The sequence below is a fragment of the Puntigrus tetrazona genome, chromosome 7 (genome assembly GCF_018831695.1).
Source record: "Puntigrus tetrazona isolate hp1 chromosome 7, ASM1883169v1, whole genome shotgun sequence".
Taxonomy (NCBI): domain Eukaryota; kingdom Metazoa; phylum Chordata; class Actinopteri; order Cypriniformes; family Cyprinidae; genus Puntigrus; species Puntigrus tetrazona.
In genome coordinates, this window is record NC_056705.1 from 39,961,239 (window position 1) to 39,978,606 (window position 17,368).

Below are 17,368 nucleotides of genomic sequence, written 5' to 3' on the forward strand. Positions count from 1 at the left end.
TTTTGCTGTCCATGGGAGAGATTTATTTGTTAAAATCTCTTAAGAACGAATAAAGTAGAGTCTGGATACCTTTGCTCCATTTCAGTTATTTGTTCGGCCAGCTGTTGCATTGCGGCGCTCACGCTGGAGGCATGTACACGCTCACAAGAATGTAAGAGGAAAGGTTTATAGCTTATGAAAAGTGTCTCCAATTTAGTACAGCATACCTTTCTTAACATCGTTACATCCCAACATAATCCACCCCCCTCTTTTTGTCAAGTCAGAGATGCTTTCCGCTCTGAACTGCTGTCCGGAGTAGTTTTATTCAGCCAGGTTTCAGTGAAGCTCAGTGCAGCAGAGTTTGTAAAGTCCTTGTTGGTGTGGGTAAGGTGAAGAAGTTAATGTGGACATTTACGAGACGAACGCTTAGGAGCGCAGTTCGAAAGCTAGAATTTAACGCAGTAAGTTTTAAAGAAGCAGCTGAGAGTTCCTTTGTTACTAGTTCTAAAAAGTGATGGGAACTTTGGAACTGATAACCACTTCTGTTACAGAAATAGTTCACTTAAGATCACTCAATGCGGTCAATCTACAAAATACAGCAGTACGTATACAAATATGTGACACATGTGCAGCTGAACCTGTTGCTCGGTGAGGGTGGGCAGGGTGACAGCAGCAGACGCAGCATCGTCCACAGTCCCGCGGCTGATGAGGAGTCGGACTCTGTTTCCACACTGTTTCAAAACTTGAGCAACCTGCTCACTGCTCAGACCAAACAGATCCGTATCCCCGATCCGCAGGACGTGATCCCCACTTCGCAATCGACCGTCCTAGAACCAGTGAGAGAGACTGGTTTTCATAAACAGATTTTATGACATTCTTCGTGTTTCATTCCAGGGTTGAATGGACCGAACTGGACCCCTCACAGGTCAAATAGACAATCTTCTGCTTTGTTTTGATTTTAGGGATGTCGTGATTATTTTTAGCTAATTATGTAGATCATATGCACATTTACTACAATTATTAAATCATAAATTAGAATTTCACCTCCTAGGTGCTTAGTTGTATGGAAACGGTAATTTGCTGTTTAATAAATCAAGCCCTAAATATGAAGTTAAAACCACCAATCTTTTAAGGAGTGAGTAATCCACCCAATTCATTTAAATTCAGAAGTAGTGTAAGTGATTCATTCATTTACTTGATTGGTTTAAAAAAAAATGATTCATTCAGCAACAAAACAGTGCTCAAAGACGGACAACAGTTCTTGTGCTGGCTTTGTTTGGAACTATTATCTTTGCCAAATAAATCTAAGAAAAAAAAACAATATTGGCAAAACTGTATCTAAAATTGAACACAATAACTTTTTGTTTATTGAACTGTTCCATGAAATCAATATTACATTTGCAACTGCGATGATATTCAGGAAAAAGCACCCTTGCTTGTGTGATTTTGCTAATTTTTTAATCAAATGATATAAATATAAGAAAGGATCCCATACAACAGTATTTACCCTCATATCTTGAATTTTAGAGAGATATTACAATGTAAGATATCACAAATGACACTTTATTTAACCAATGTATTTTTTGAATCAGTTGCACCAATTGAAATTGACAGCCCTATTTTTTCCTGTCTTGTGGAGGAGTGTAGTGAACTTACCTGGTCAGCGATGCCTCCAGGTAGAATGGTTTTGACGATAACGCCGGTGGTTTTACCACCAACAATCCCGAAGCCCAAACCGGTTCCATCGTTCACAAGTTCGATCGTCTCCACGTGAGTCCAGTGGGTCTGTAATGACACACACACAAAAAAGTTAAAATAAAAGTGAATGACTTTTGCATTCATGCCTGATTTATTTGTTTCTAAAAATTACTAGTAAAAAATGTATCAGTCTATTTCGTGTAAAAGCACAGATAATCTACAACAGGTTAACATAGTGCTGGATATAGATTCTTGATATTTAAGATCAGTCTTTTAGTTTTGTGACGTTTTTAATACATCACATTAGGCTTTGTTCATTTTAATAAGAAACAGTCTCAGCTTCATTCTCAAATTCTGCCAATTTTACTCCAAAATGCAAACAATAAATGTGGTTTTGACGCTCTTTAACGTGACACGAGATAGCCTTAACACCTCGTTTTTCTCTTTCTTTTTTGATTTTATTATTGCCCGCTAACCATCAGATTGCCATAAAACCTCTTCATGTTGCACAAACCCAGCTAACAAAGTATGTTCTAGGAACGTTTTGCTAAAGTTCCCATTAATTCGATGAAGACATTATTTCCGAATGCTCTCTGAACATTCAAAACATGCAGTCAATTCAAAAATAGGGGGTGCATTATAAGAATGTGACTTTTAAGTAAACATTCTGAAATCGGCAACATTTAAAAATGAATGTTCTGTTAACATTGCTGGAATAACTTGTTAGCTGGGATCAAAATACAACACTAACAAAAGAGATGTGACGCAGCCAGCACTATAAGAGTATGACCCGTGTTCTTCCTCTTTGGAAAACATCTCACAAATAAGATATGTTGCACAAGTGACCCAAAAATCGGTTGACTGTTGCATTCATCAGTCAAGTCCTAATTCGTGGCTCAGTGGTTGACCACCGAAGGCAACTCACCCACTCGAAGGCAGACGACCACATTGCTGCTGCAAAGACGTCTGTGAGAGTCTCCTTTAGGAGCGGCTCATGACACAGTTACGCTCCTGATGGAATGACACACCGGCGCACACGAATGAACACTATCAGGTATCACACAGGCACTACGGGTCACCTCTTGTTTTTCCATGCTATTCAATCTAGTCTGAATTAGAGCTGGTCTCGGTGGTCATTTAGTGCAGCCGATAAAAACCTCCAAAGGATGAAATCGTTGACCGAATCTGTGACTTCAATTATTGCGTGTTTTGAGTCTAATTCGTGTAAAAGCGCGGATAATCTTAGGTTAACATAGTGCTGGATATAGATTCTTGATATTTAGGACCAGTCTTTTAGTTTTGTGCCGTTTCTGTTGATCCATGAACATTCAGATAAAAACACATCTTTTCTATCTTCATATGACCCTCTAATTCTAGCATTCTCTATTCTTCTTCTATTCTTTAAAAAATGTCCCCCTTTAGACTTTAAAAAAACAACTAACACTAGCTCCTCTTTTTTTTATTCTTTTTGTTTATTTTACAATTAGCAAAACGGCCAACACTAGCTTGCTCTATTCATTTTCTATTCGGTTTTCTTTTTATGCATTATATAATTAAAATGTAAAAAAAACACTTGCTATGTGTGCTAACCGAGTCTGGTTCACATGCACATCATTGCTTTTTTGTTGACTTTGATTGCTTCATTGTCCTCATTTGCAAGTCACTTTGGATAAAAGTGCCTGTTAAATAACTAAATGTAAATGTAACATTATTTGGAGCGCCTGCATTTTAATACCTCACAATAGGCTTTGTTCATTTTAATAGGAAACAAAGCCTCAGCTTCATTCTCAAATTCTGCCAGTTTTACTCCAAAATGCAAACAATAAATGTGCTTTTTAACGTGGCACGAGATATAGTTCCAACACCTCTTTTTTTTGGCCAAGTAGTAACTACTAGAAGTAAAACCTTTCCGGTTTGAAGTCCCATTACTTTGTGGTGATTAAATAATAGGTAGGGCCTTTTTGCTATTTTTTTTTTTCCCCTGCAGAGAAGCAAGGTGGGGCACCACAACTTTTGAAATACAGACTATTATTGTTTTTTTCTTACAACTTTGAGTGTTTTATCCTGTTCACAGATGTTAGAAAAAATAACTCTGAAGTTCAAATAAACTTCAAGATCTCGAATCCCAAAAGGAAACCTGCAGGGGGTCGTATCCTTGTATAAAGGGACCGTGTCACATCTCTATTATGTCTCGCTCCCCACTAAGCACAGCAGGAATATTCACAGGCTAAGCCATCCCTTGGTGCTTAGGAAACATGAAACAGAACTTTTATACCACTTTCAACACAGTTTTTTGTCATTCAGGTGGTGTAACCTTCCAAAAACCCTAATAGAATGTTTCCCTTTTATTTTTTACCATGAATAGAAGCAGGCGCTGCTGAGCTGGACCGGCTATTTTTATTGTTAATTTTTTTAGAAGAAGTCTCTTCAGCTCACCAAGCCTGCATTTATTTGGCCAAAAAAAACAGTCAAGGCAGTTATGTTGTTAAATAGTAATACAATTTTAATTTCTAGCATCATCACTCCAGTCTTCAGTGTCACACAGAAACATTTCTGGTTATTATCAATGTTGAAGACATTTGTGCTGCTTAATATTTTTGTGGAAACTTATGATGCACTACTAGCCATAATAATGAGTAAAAGTAAATGTAAATTCTGCCATCAGTGAATCCTTTGAATTTCAGCTTCAATGGACAGTTTTACTGACATAAGTAACAGTGATCAAATGACATAAATTTAAAATGTATCTCATTACTTTACTGTGTTACCAGGCAAAGTAACTAATTCACGGTAATGCATTACTATGTGACGAGTTACACCCAACAAGAGTGTGTGAGTGAGTGAGTGTGTGTGTGTGTGTGTGAGAGAGTGTGTGTGTGTGTGTGTGTGTGTGTGTGAGAGAGAGTGAGTGATTGAGTGTGTGTGTGTGTGGGTGAGTGTGTGTGTGTGTGTATGTATGTGAGTGAGTGAGTGAGTGAATGAGTGTGTGTGTGTGTGTGTGTAAGTGAGTGAATGAGTGTGTGTGAGTGAGTGAATGAGTGTGTGTGAGTGAGTGAGTGAGTGAGTGAGTGAATGAGTGCGAGAGTGAGTGAGTGTGTGAGAGTGAGTGAATGAGTGTGTGTGAGTGAGTGAGTGAGTGAGTGAATGAGTGCGAGAGTGAGTGAGTGTGTGAGAGAGTGAGTGATGAGTGTGTGTGAGTGAGTGCGTGTGTGCGTGTGTGTATGTGAGTGAGTGAGTGAGTGTGTGAGTGTGTGAGAGTGAGTGAGTGTGTGTGAGTGAGTGAATGAGTGTGTGTGAGTGAGTGTGTGAGTGTGTGTGAGTGAGTGCGTGTGTGTGTGTGTGTATGTGAGTGAGTGAGTGAGTGTGTGAGTGTGTGAGAGTGTGTGAGTGAGTGAATGAGTGTGTGTGAGTGAGTGTGTGTGTGTGTGTGAGTGAGTGAGTGAGTGTGTGAGAGTGAGTGAGTGTGTGTGAGTGAGTGAATGAGTATGTGTGAGTGAGTGTGTGTGTGTGAGAGTGAGTGAGTGTGTTGTGTCTCACCGCACTAGAGTGAGCTGAAAGCGTGCTGGCAGCGCTAGGAGTCCTGGACACCACCGGGCTGGAGAGCTGCGGGACGGGCCCGCGGGCGATGGTGAGGCTCACTCGGTCCGACGCTCCCTGCAGGAGAGCTATGGCCTGCTGGTGACTGACGCTCTGATCCAGTAACTGACCGTTAATCGCCAGGATCTGATCTCCTTCCTTCAGCTTTCCATCGCTAGAACAGAGAAACTCGTTTAACAAACTAAAGCTGTTCTGAAATCATTTGACGACACTAGTTTTACTATTTTGTCTTGTTAAGTACACTTATTCGGATGTGTTGACTAACATACTAAAGCAACTGTAAGGTACTATTTTCATTTGATTGCATATATTGCAGGAATTTATCTTATTAATGATTTTTAAAAGTCTGCAAGAGTGTAATTCTTTCTCACAAGGAAAGGACAAAACAGATAAATATATGACCATGTGAATGGTGATTTAATGGCTGAACTAAGAACAACCAACCCTGTTTTTTGAGGTATGTGTACACTGGCAGAAATCTGCTCTCACAAAAACTGCAAAAAAGCACTAAGATGTCAGCAAACAAGCTTCAGCAGTGGCTTTGAGCTGGAAAATGCTGACATGACACATGGTGACACATTTGTGATTAGAAGTAAAGAAATGAGAACAGCAGCAGATATTTAAAATATGAGTAAACTTTATTTCTAAAATTGAAACAAACAAGTTGAGTTGTGTGTACAAATCACTGATCATCTGACAGGATGAGTGTGTGTGTGTCTGTGTGTGTGTGTGTGTGTGTACCTAATAAACTATACTCGTGAGGGCCAATCTCCTCACTCACATGATAAATATAAGTGTTTATTGATGTGATGTGTTTATTCTGACCTGTATGCCACACTTCCAGCCTGTATCTCCTGAATGAAGATGCCAAGTTCTCCACGGTTCTCACTACACAAGCCAACAACACTAAAGCCCAAACCACCCGAAACCGGTTTCAGCAGGTCGATCTGAGTCACGTACCGTCCCTACACACACACACACACACACCCAAACAACAACATCACAATCACATAATCACGCATTCGCCCTTAAAAAAAATATAAGCGTGTGGTCTCTTACTGCCTAGTTAAGAATTATATGAGAATCGAGGGGTTAAGCAGTGGAAAACAAAGCTTTAAAAGTTTAAATGATCTAGATCGATGCCCAAACAAGCCCCTGACACCCTTTCATTTGATCCACATTATAGAAAGAGAGGGGGAAAATACTTATTTAATGAAATGTAAAGAATAAAACTGAATCTTGAATGATTTTCAAAATTAAAATGTACATTTTAATATAGCACGTCTGATGGATGGATGGATGGAGCAATATAATGACAGACAGAAAGACAGACGAAATGATGGATGAATTAATCTATAGATAGAAAGATGGATGGATAGATGAAACATTAGAATACATAGAATGATGGAGGGATGGATGATGGATGGACAGACGAAGATAATGATGGATGGATGGATGGATGAAACATTAGAACACATTGGATGGATGGATGGATGGATGGATGGACAGATGGAGGTAATGATGGTTGGATGGATTGATGAAACATTAGAATACATAGAATGATGGATGGATGGATGGATGGATGGATGGATAGATGAAACATTAGAATACATTGGATGGATGGATGGATGGATGGATGGACAGATGGAGGTAATGATGGTTGGATGGATTGATGAAACATTAGAATACATAGAATGATGGATGGATGGATGGATGGATGGATGGATGGATGGATAGATGAAACATTAGAATACATTGGATGGATGCATGGATGGACAGATGGAGATAATGATGGACGGATGGATGGATAACATTCAAATACATAGAATGTTGGATGGATGGACAGACGGAGATAATGATGGATGGATGTAACATTAGAATACATTGAATAATGGATGGATGGATGGATAGATGGAGATAATGATGAATGGATGGCTGGACGAACAGACAGAGATAATGATGGATGGATGGATGGATGGATGAATGGATGAAATATTAGAATACATAGAATGATGGATGGACGGACAGATGGAGATAATGATGTATGGGTGGATGTGTGATACCTGAGCCATGGAGCGGATGATGTGTTCTTCAGATGAAGGTTCTCCATTGAGCTGAGCTGAGAATCCTTCAGTGCTGCTCTTCAGATCAGGGTTAATGTATGGAGTCTGAGAGAAAGAGCAACAGAAGAACAGCCTAAATTACTCCTGGCCTTGTGTGTTCCAAGTCTTCAGCTTCTTTCAGCGAGCATCTAAAATTATAAATAACCCTGAAAGAGCATGGAAAACTCATTTGTTTTGATAATTTCTGGTGATAATTCGTCCTCCCAGCCATCTGTGCACACATGTTTTTCATTACATCCAGGAGCTGCTTAATTAACTTTTTATTTCCCTTCCTGACTCGAGCGCACACTCCTGATGAAGTACAAACCATTTCACATCAATTACCGCGACAAAACGTGCCCCAAAAAAAGCATCTCTCTGTGAGAAAAATAACAAGCACTTCACATCGCAACGTGTTAGTCATTTCCTTAAAACATTTGCTGTTTGTTTGAATTTAATTGCTTATTAAACCATTGTCTTTCTGGCTCTGTTTCACAGATCCACACGCTGGTGATTCACAGCTCTGTCCTCGCCGTTTTATCAGTGTTTGTGAGTCTATTCCACTCGAACAGTGACTTAAAGAAATAGCTCAGACAAAAATTGGAATTCTGTCATTTATTATTTATTCACCCATTTTGTGAAAAAAGAAGTTGACGGTACCCAATCACTGCCATAAGTATTTCAAGATTATATCATAATCGGCCAATAATGTCTTAAAAATGTAAACATCGCTATCGAACAATTATGCCGATATGCTTTTCCCAAAAAACAAATAGCTCACATGTGCTCAGGGTATGATTTCAGAAAAATCTGTTATATTTGTGTATTAAATATATTTGTATATAATATAAAATATATTCAATTAGATATATATAAATGTGTAAAAAATATACTGTATGTGTGTGTGTATTATATACATATACACATACATATATATATATATACATATATATACATACATACATATATATATATATACACACACACATATATATATATATATACATATATATATACACACACACATATACATATACATACATATATATATATATATATATATATATATATATATATATATATATATATATATATATATATATATATATATATATATATATATATATATATATATATATTTAGCTTTTTTTTTTTTCAGACATTTTACAACCCTTTTGGATTTAGACCAACTATAATTGTTAAATAAATAAAATGTTTAAATAAAAATTAAATAAAATGTTAAGGTTACCACTGGAGGTGTCTGAAAGACAAAAATGCAGTGATTGATTTATAGATATTTTCAGCTTTCAGTGTACTCCATTTAATTCTAAAGAATGAGTTTTAGTTAACAACTAACCAGAAATAAAAAACAATTTGTTTATATTCTCTGCACAGGAGATACTTTGTGTTGTCGTTTTCCAAACAAAAGGAAATATATTGGCTATTGGCCAAAAGTCCCTACGCCGTACTATGGAAGTCAATGGCTGCCGTCAACTGTTCGGTTACCAGCATTCTTCAAAATGTCTTTTTTATGGTTAACAGAAAGTAACTCGCCGGTTCGGAACGACAGCAGGGACAGTAAATGACGGCAGAATTGTGTGCGAACTGTCCCTTTAACAAACTAAGTCAGGTTTTCCGTGCTACGACTGGCCACACTTCGGTCTGCCGCAGTAAACATTAATGTTAACGAACGTCTCCCAGAGGCCCTTCAGATTAAGACTCCCGGCTCGCTTGCTGATCGTGCACAAGCTTTGAACGCGCTCAGAACTATGTGAGCTCTGTGAGAGCGTGTATTTGTTAGTCTTCCCGTGTAAGAGGATTAGGCCTCCAGTTTGGCTCGTCCACGTTTCAGAAATTACTTCTGCTCCACTTCACACATGAACTCCTGTCTCTCTCTCTCTCTCTCTCTCTGCGTTCTGGTAACTATAGTAACACAGACAAAGCCAGACGCACCGGTTGGCATAAACAAGCCTGCAGGTTAGTGCGGAGAGACACCAACAGAGCGAAGGGAGCTCTTCGGGGGTTATTAAAGGTGTTTGCTGAGGCAATCGCCGTGTTTACTTTTGCCCGAGTAGGAACTGCGGTGAAAAACCTACTCGTTGTGTGTGTCTCCCTGTGTGCGCTTGTCCATGACAGAGCTTACTACAGAAAAAAAGTATACACTTAAGAGTGAACTGAATGTGCATTTTACTGAATTAAATATAAAAGGTAGCCACTTCTCACTTTTAATCAGTTTGTTATTAGCATGCATATTTCTACAATATTGGCTGTTTATTAGCACATACTAATGCATGACCATAATTAAAATCCCTTTATACGACCCCAACTTAACAACTATCTTACTAATTAATAAGCAGCGAAATTCATAATTAATTCACAATGGCTATTTAAATTTATATTAAGTTGCAAAGTGGTTATGGCCCATTTAAGAAAGACTTAATAATAATGTCATTTCATAATGACTTCTTTTAACTTTAAATATTCGACTACAGCTGCATGTACTGACAAGAATTTATGAATGATTAAAATATATCTAACGTCATTCCTAGTGTTAATTGTAAGCCATGCATTTAAATAAAACAGCACTTAAACATTTTATGAAGCTGCAATCGAGTACATTTAAAATAGATTAACTTTTAAATAATATATCAAAACAATAATCATCACTTAGTGTACTTAAATGTGTGCTGAAGGTGTCTCTCTAAGTCACTTAAGTTGCCTTTTATTTCATTGATATTATACTGAATTGATATAATATACCTGCAAGTACAGTTTTATAAAAATACACTGGAGATTTGACTGACACTACAAGTGCACAGTCTATACAGTGAAGCGCTCCTCTTTTTCACAAGAGTCCGTAACTTTTAGACTGACTTTAGAAGGTTTCCTTATTCCACACAGGCTGTTAACAGCGTTCTGCTCTGCGGTTCATAAGTATGTGAGTGAAGAGAGCGAAAGGGAAGGCCGCTGGGGATTTGATAATCTCCATTCCTCTGTTCCAGCATAACTCGCATACTTCAGACCGAACGGCTGCCGGTGCCAAACTCTCCATGAACACACAGAGCTCGAAAACCCCCGAATCTGCCCAAAGAGCGAAGCTGCGCCCTAAATAATTGGGCTGCGCCTTACTTGTGGATATTTTCTTGCATTTGCATTGTTTGTGATTCGAATAATGGCATAATCTTAATCGGCTCAAATCAGGGGAGCAAAGATTCGAAGCAGACTGTCAAAACAAATCAGTGAATAATTAACTTAGACACAAATCTCGCAAGATTAGTTGTGATTACAGCATGTCTGAAATGACAAAAAAAACAAGGCACTTTTTATAGTACTGTGCTATACTCACAATTCACTTTATATATATATATATATATATATATATATATATATATATATTTTTTTTTTTTTTTTTATATATATATATATATATATATATGCCAGCCATTAATTACATTATATGCATTTACGCTGTTTTTTTTAATTATGTTTTTGTTTTTGAAGGTGTATTTATTTGATCAAAAAAAATTAAAAGCAGTAATAAAATTAAAATGTCATTTATTTCTTTGATGCAAAGCTGAATTTTCAGCATCATTACTCCAGTCTTCAGCATCACGTGATCCTTCAGAATCAGAAAATCCTTCTAAGAAGGTGATTTGCTGCTCAGTTATTAATAATGATGCTTTCGATGTTCAAAATATTAAACAGAACAGCACTTGGAATCGTTTTACTGTCATTCTTCAATTGTTTAGTTTAGTAATGACCCAGAACCTTTAAACAGTAGTGGATATAATACATTAACAATAATGTGTTGCATGTTGAGATTTTCAAGAGATTGAAAAAGTTGGCGGCACCCATTGACTTTCCATAGTATTTTTTTTTCCATACTATGGAAGGCAATGGGTACCACCGAAATACCCTCTTTATAGTGCTCAACAGAAGAATTTAAGTCATACAGGTTTAGAAACCGAGGGCGAGTAAATGAAAGAATTTCTATTTTGCAGTGAACTATCGCTTTGAATTCATGCTTCATGAACAAATCCGACGTGTTTTCCCAAAAGCAACTATGTTTGCAAGTTCTCTCTTTACAAATACGAGTTCAATAGAACGTGCAACCACAGCAGCCGATTTGTGAATAAACCATTTAGTTTGATTTGTAGACAAATCGCTTCCAAATATAACCAGAATAAGTGAAGAAAAAGAAATTATTTACACAATGATCCATTGCACGAATGAGCAATTCTTTGGCACCTGTCCTTATATCAACATTCAAGTCATAAATAAACCAAATGATATTTTCTTATTTTGAAGTGTTGTGTTTTTTCTTACGTGCTCCTTCAGATGATGCACTGATTTCTGCAGGGCGAGGATCTGGTGAAACAGAGGACTCTGCAGGACCGCCTTCAGAAGATTTAGCTTCTCCTCGGCAGGAACATCTGCTCCCTTTTCTTTCAAGCGAGACTGTAACCTCTCCACCGCCTGTAGACAACGTTGAGTATCTGCCACACACACACACACACACACACACACACACACACCTGTAAGGAAACTCTGGAGCTTCTCAATGCACACACGAGCACACAGACTCTTCCAGCTTCGACAGCCTTTCGTTTCTGTTTATTGACTGAAGTTTGACCGAGGTGATAGATCCATCAGTCCGCGATGAGCTGCGGTAGAAATGTTTTCTACAATTCACTTTCTTTCTCACGCAGGTGCATTATCCGCTTAAATATTCAGGGGATATTTAAATAATTGAGGGAAGAGTGCATTCGCGTCCATTCATCTTCAGAGCGTTGTGGAGTGTTTTCTGTGGAGGATTTCATTGCCGTGAGGAGGTGCTTTGTCTTCTAATCGCACGGCCTGATGCCTCATGGGTACGAATGCCAGAGTACACATTCCTCTCACAGAACAAGAGCTACGGAGTCAATAATTCACAGCGAAAGCTGGGGAAAAAAACTGTTCTAGAGAGCATTTAGGACAATTTATGGGGTGGACCTTATTAATTAGACTATAAACACATAATATAATATGATCTTTGACTGTCGCGCACTATTTTAAGAGATCTGGGCTGAATTTCATAATATATTGCGCGCCCGTGTACACTCAAATAAATATTTTGGCCTAAATGTAACATTTATGTATGCGATTAGCATACGTGTGAAATTCGCATCCATTTGGATGAAACGGTTTGAACAAACTAACAAATATAAGGTGATGCATATTCATTATTATCGTTTCTGTATTAGTACACACAAACTGAAGGTTTAAAAGCAGAAGAACCAGCTTTATATATATTTATTATCAATAAATCTGGCTTGTTTCAAATCGCAAACATTTTAACATAACTAACTCCACAGCTGCTCATCTTATATTTATATAGACCTAATTTATAAAAAAATGCAATTATTTAAATACAAATCTGACCTTTTTTTTGTTTTCATTTACGTATAACTCAAGTTTTTGAAGTTAAATCTGCAACTTACAGAAATGAGTCTTAAACGTATGCCTAAACACTGTAGATCATGCGAATATAGTCTATGATCTCCTTAAGGCCCCAGTACACCTTCAACGAAGTTCATTTTCGTTCTTCGTTTGAGGTCAAAAAGAAGTTTGAAAGCCGAGCAATGGTGTACCGTTTCTGAACAATCAGACAAAACATGACTCATGACTCGCACACGTAGGATGTAAGTTTCATAAAAACAAAGGTTTTAAATTGGTTTCGAAAGAAACACATAAGGTTTAATATTTACTTCAAATGCATGCATTTGGTACTTTTTTTTATATATATATATATCTTTATTCTTTCCATGGTTTTACTCCATGACCTTGGCTGAATGAGAAACAAACAAAAAAAAATCTCACGTCAAAAAAAGTGGAATTAGTTAAAAAAAAAAAAAAAAAGGTTTTTGGAAGTCAAACCAACCCCCAAAAAATTAGCTTTGGCGAGCCGTCTCGAACTACCAGAACGAAAACCAGCTTCGCTTGGGCCTGATTTTGCTCAAAACGATGTCATTTCAGCTCGTCGTTCGATTTCGTCATTTCTTTATAACAGCATTTGCAAAACGAATCGATGCAAACCAATGGCGTTCCTTCGCTTTCCAGAACCTTCGCTCTCTCCGCTCCTCTCTGGTGGGATGAGCAGCTTTGGATGAACTGCATGTAATAAACCGCTTTTAAGAAAAAGCACACTCCTGGTGAGCCGCCAGCAGGTGTACGGTGTGTGAGACACTGAGCTGGTTTGTGCAGCCATGCCTGGCTAACGCCGGGATAAGCCCCGGGATCCTGCCACTGGAGCCGCTCTAGCCTCCAGGTTTGCCTGCAGAAGTCTAGGTCATTTCTATTCTCACAGAGTGTGACTAAACCAGTGTGTGCAGCTCTGCGGCTCTTCAGAAACCGCTGTCTGTAAACAATCCCACAACAAGCAGCAAACTCTCTCACACAGGGTCAAACGCTCTTTCTTTACACTTTTCTTTCACCAGTGGCATGGAAAGCAACGAAGGACAGCGCTTTACTGAGAAGCTTGAGCTGTTTGGCCGGTGACACAACACTTGGCAATTACCCACAATCCTGTGCAGACCCATCAGAGGCCATATTTCCACAGAAAAGCAAAAGTAAATGCACTTACCCATTGTTTCAATCATCTCTCGTGTCCTTCGTCCCTCATTACCTGGGCTTCACGTCATGCCTGAAATCAACAGAGTTGCATTTGACTAAAGGAGCAAAGACATGGAGTTCATCTTATTGTTTGCAAATACAGAACTGTAGCGATTCGTACATGCTTCGCAATGTTGTTACTGTCTACTAAAACTAAAGATAAATCAGACATAAAGCACCACTTTAATGTAAAGCAAGGCGGCGTTTAGATTAAATGTAAATGTGACTCGTGGCACTCGCACAGAACGAATTAGTTTGGCCTGATTTAGTCGTTTCAGTACATTTCGGTACGTTTCTTAACTAATGCTACTGTATGACCTGGAGCAACAAAAAGACAACTTCCGTTATGGATGAGCTATTTCATTATAATTTCACTTGAAAGGTGTTTTTCTCAATATTTATTGATTTTTTTTGCACCCTCAGATTCCAGATTTTCCAGAATAGTTATATTTCGAATATTGTCATATCATGACAAATCACACATCAATCGAATGCTTATTTATTCAGCTTTCGTGTGGCGTGTAACTCTCCAATTGCAAAAAAATGGACCCTTGTGACTGTGAAAACTTCGAGAGCCACCAAACACAGTCAGAGTTCAAGACCTCGAAGGACCCGCGCATTCCAGTCTCAAATCTCAGAGGTCACGTGACTCGCCAGCAGACGAGCTTTCATCTGACCGCCCCGTGGTTCCCATGACGATAAGACGCAGACACGGGCTCTGGTTTCTTTAGAGACGCCTGCAAGCGACAGGTCTGCGGTGAACAGCTGCCGTTGCGGGAGTTTTTAATCACGGCTAACTACGATGAGAGAAGGACGGGATTTACAGAAGAACCAGTGCTGACGTAAAACAGTCCAGTTTTCAGAGGTCAGCCAGAGACTAAATTCTTGCCCCGCTAGCAATCTGGACAGCGTTCAGATGTTTGACTGTTTCTGATAGGGGTAACACAGTCAAGACATTTTTAACGTTACAACAGATTTCCATTCCGAATAAATGCTTTTGAATTTTGCATTCGGCGAAGAATAAAGTTAGTTCCTACCTAAAATAGGGCAGCACTACACCGACAATAATCAGAAATGTCCAGCTTTGATGCATTGAAAACTGTTTTTTTGGAAAAAGCATTCTTAGTTAGCAGAATGATTTGCATTAGGGACGAGCGCGGCTTGCCATTTTTTGTTTCAAATTATTGGACAGAGCGTCGATGTTCATCGAAAATGTAGGAGCCAAAATCAATGCATTTTACAGTAAAACTAATGCATTTCAACAACTGATTGCATCTAAACCACTGCATTAGAATAGCGATAACAGCCAGAGATGACCAGCACAGGCTAAATGTCCTCTATACGTTAACCTCGCTGCTGTGGTCGTATGGACTAATGCTCTTACGTGAGGATTACCTTCTTCCTCCCTCCCATCATGCAGTTTTAATTAACGTGACGGTGACATCTACTGCGAGAAGATCAAGTCTCTTCCCTCCTACACACAACAAGCAGCCACGACCGGTACACGAAACTACTCCAAACAGGCGCGCAGCGAAAACACCACAAATATCAAAAGATAAGCAAGTTAAAAGCGTCGTTTGTCACTCTGTAATTACAGCGTGATAAAGCAATCGCTAAATAAATATCACTATTTGATGTCACACAGATGTAGCTGGCGTGTTATCTGCATTTTAAACACACTCTGATCCACAGCAGCTGTTGAGGCATTGAAAACGGTTGCCAGATTGTTTCCAGCGCACGTTATGTGGACGGATTCTAGATTAAATAAAGATATGTGGTAAAGAAACTCACGGCCTGAAGTTGTCACTGACGAACTAGGCTCACGAATACAGAAGGGTCTTTTTCCTTTACGTTTTTAGACGCTGGACAGTTGCAAAAAGCATTTCAAATAGCATGTGACAAATAAAATTTTTGCGCACTTTTCTTTTTCCCATCAAAACAACTTTTCTCAGCAGTTCAGTTTGCCTGACAACAAATGTCTAAACACATACAGCACGCCAGAATTCATATATTTGTATATTCATATTGTCATAATGTCGTTTTCGCTAGAAATAGTTTTGTTTTTGTAGCTTGTAGGTTGTTTATTTTGCCTTAAACATTATTTAGTCTGTCGTAAAGAAACTGGAATAAGCTGTTTTGTCTTATGAGACTGATTTAACGACTAGCATTTGTGTCTAAACCCACGTAAATGAAGGAATATTTTCATAACTCGGTAGTTTGATTGGTAGCGACTAAAAGAAATGCTGAAAATCAAGTGCTTTTCGGCACGTCGCGCGTCTCGTCGCGTGCTCGTCTCCTTGGTAACCGAGTACACTAACTTTAGGGACAGAGCTGTTGCTGCTGGTGGAAATGATGTCACGGCTAAGGGACAAAAATTACCAATATAGTTAAGTACGCTGAAACGCCCTGCTTATCTGACGTTTTTTCAAACAAAAAGAATAATCAGCATTTCGTGATTTTCTTTAAAAGAATGCGCCTAACAAGTAAAATACACAAACACTTCCAAAATAAAATAAATAATGGCTGTAACGCCACCTTCATATAGCGACAAAATCAAGAGCTGGCAGATAAAGGTGTCTGTTTTGGGACAGTGTGTCAGATAACGCCTGTCCCGTTACTCGCTGATCTCTTTGTGTCCACAGGCCCGTCGGGAATAAAATCCGCTTTTCGTACCGAGCACGGATGAAGCAACAGGCTGCTGGCGCGACGAACGACGAGAAAAGTTGCCCGAACGGAGCAGATAAAGTGCGCGAAACGGCTTTAAAACAACGACGCGCGGCGGCGGTCATCAAAGAAATCGATGATGCGCGCGCGACACCGTTTCGTTCCAACAAAAGCGCGTTTGTTACAATGTATCACAAGCCGATCGGATCAAAGCCCGCCGCGCCAGTCACACACACACACACACACACACATTGACGGAGAATAACGAGTTTTGTTGAGAATAACTTACATGAACGGCAGTATCTCGCTACGGGACGGAGCTTGTCCGGTTGTGTTGTGTTAAAGATGGGCGCTGTGTTTGAAACTGGAGCCGCCCCGCAGACACACACACACACACACACACACACACACACTGCGCCGCTCCGTGGCTGCCGCGACCACTGAACCCCTGTAACCCTCACACACACATCTGAAGAAAACCTCTCTGGAACAGATAAGAGTGCCTGCTTTGTTCAGGAATATACAGAAAATCATATGGTCAGTAGATATATATATATATATAAATATAACCGGGGCTAGTTGTCACATGGGAAAGCAAGCAAAGAACACCCCATACTACTTTCACATTCCACTGGGCAAAAGATTGCAGACATACCTGTCCCACTCTCTTTTCCCTC

The 17,368-nt window shown here is 39.0% G+C and overlaps 1 protein-coding gene across 8 annotated transcripts in view; it reads right to left on the reverse strand.

Moving 5' to 3' along the window:
• LOC122348703 (multiple PDZ domain protein) overlaps nucleotides 1-17,098 on the reverse strand; it is a 65,027-nt gene extending 47,929 nt beyond the window's left edge. For all 8 annotated transcript variants that reach the window (XM_043244477.1, XM_043244483.1, XM_043244481.1 and 5 more), the window contains exons 1-8: nucleotides 16,981-17,098; nucleotides 13,999-14,058; nucleotides 11,703-11,872; nucleotides 7,338-7,442; nucleotides 6,100-6,239; nucleotides 5,215-5,428; nucleotides 1,636-1,764; nucleotides 618-806 (exon numbers count right to left, since the gene is read on the reverse strand). In XM_043244477.1, the coding sequence (XP_043100412.1) occupies nucleotides 618-806; nucleotides 1,636-1,764; nucleotides 5,215-5,428; nucleotides 6,100-6,239; nucleotides 7,338-7,442; nucleotides 11,703-11,872; nucleotides 13,999-14,014 (963 nt within the window). In that variant the 5' untranslated portion in view covers nucleotides 14,015-14,058; nucleotides 16,981-17,098. The remainder of the gene's footprint in view (nucleotides 1-617; nucleotides 807-1,635; nucleotides 1,765-5,214; nucleotides 5,429-6,099; nucleotides 6,240-7,337; nucleotides 7,443-11,702; nucleotides 11,873-13,998; nucleotides 14,059-16,980) is intronic.
• Between the last annotated feature and the right edge of the window lie 270 nt (nucleotides 17,099-17,368).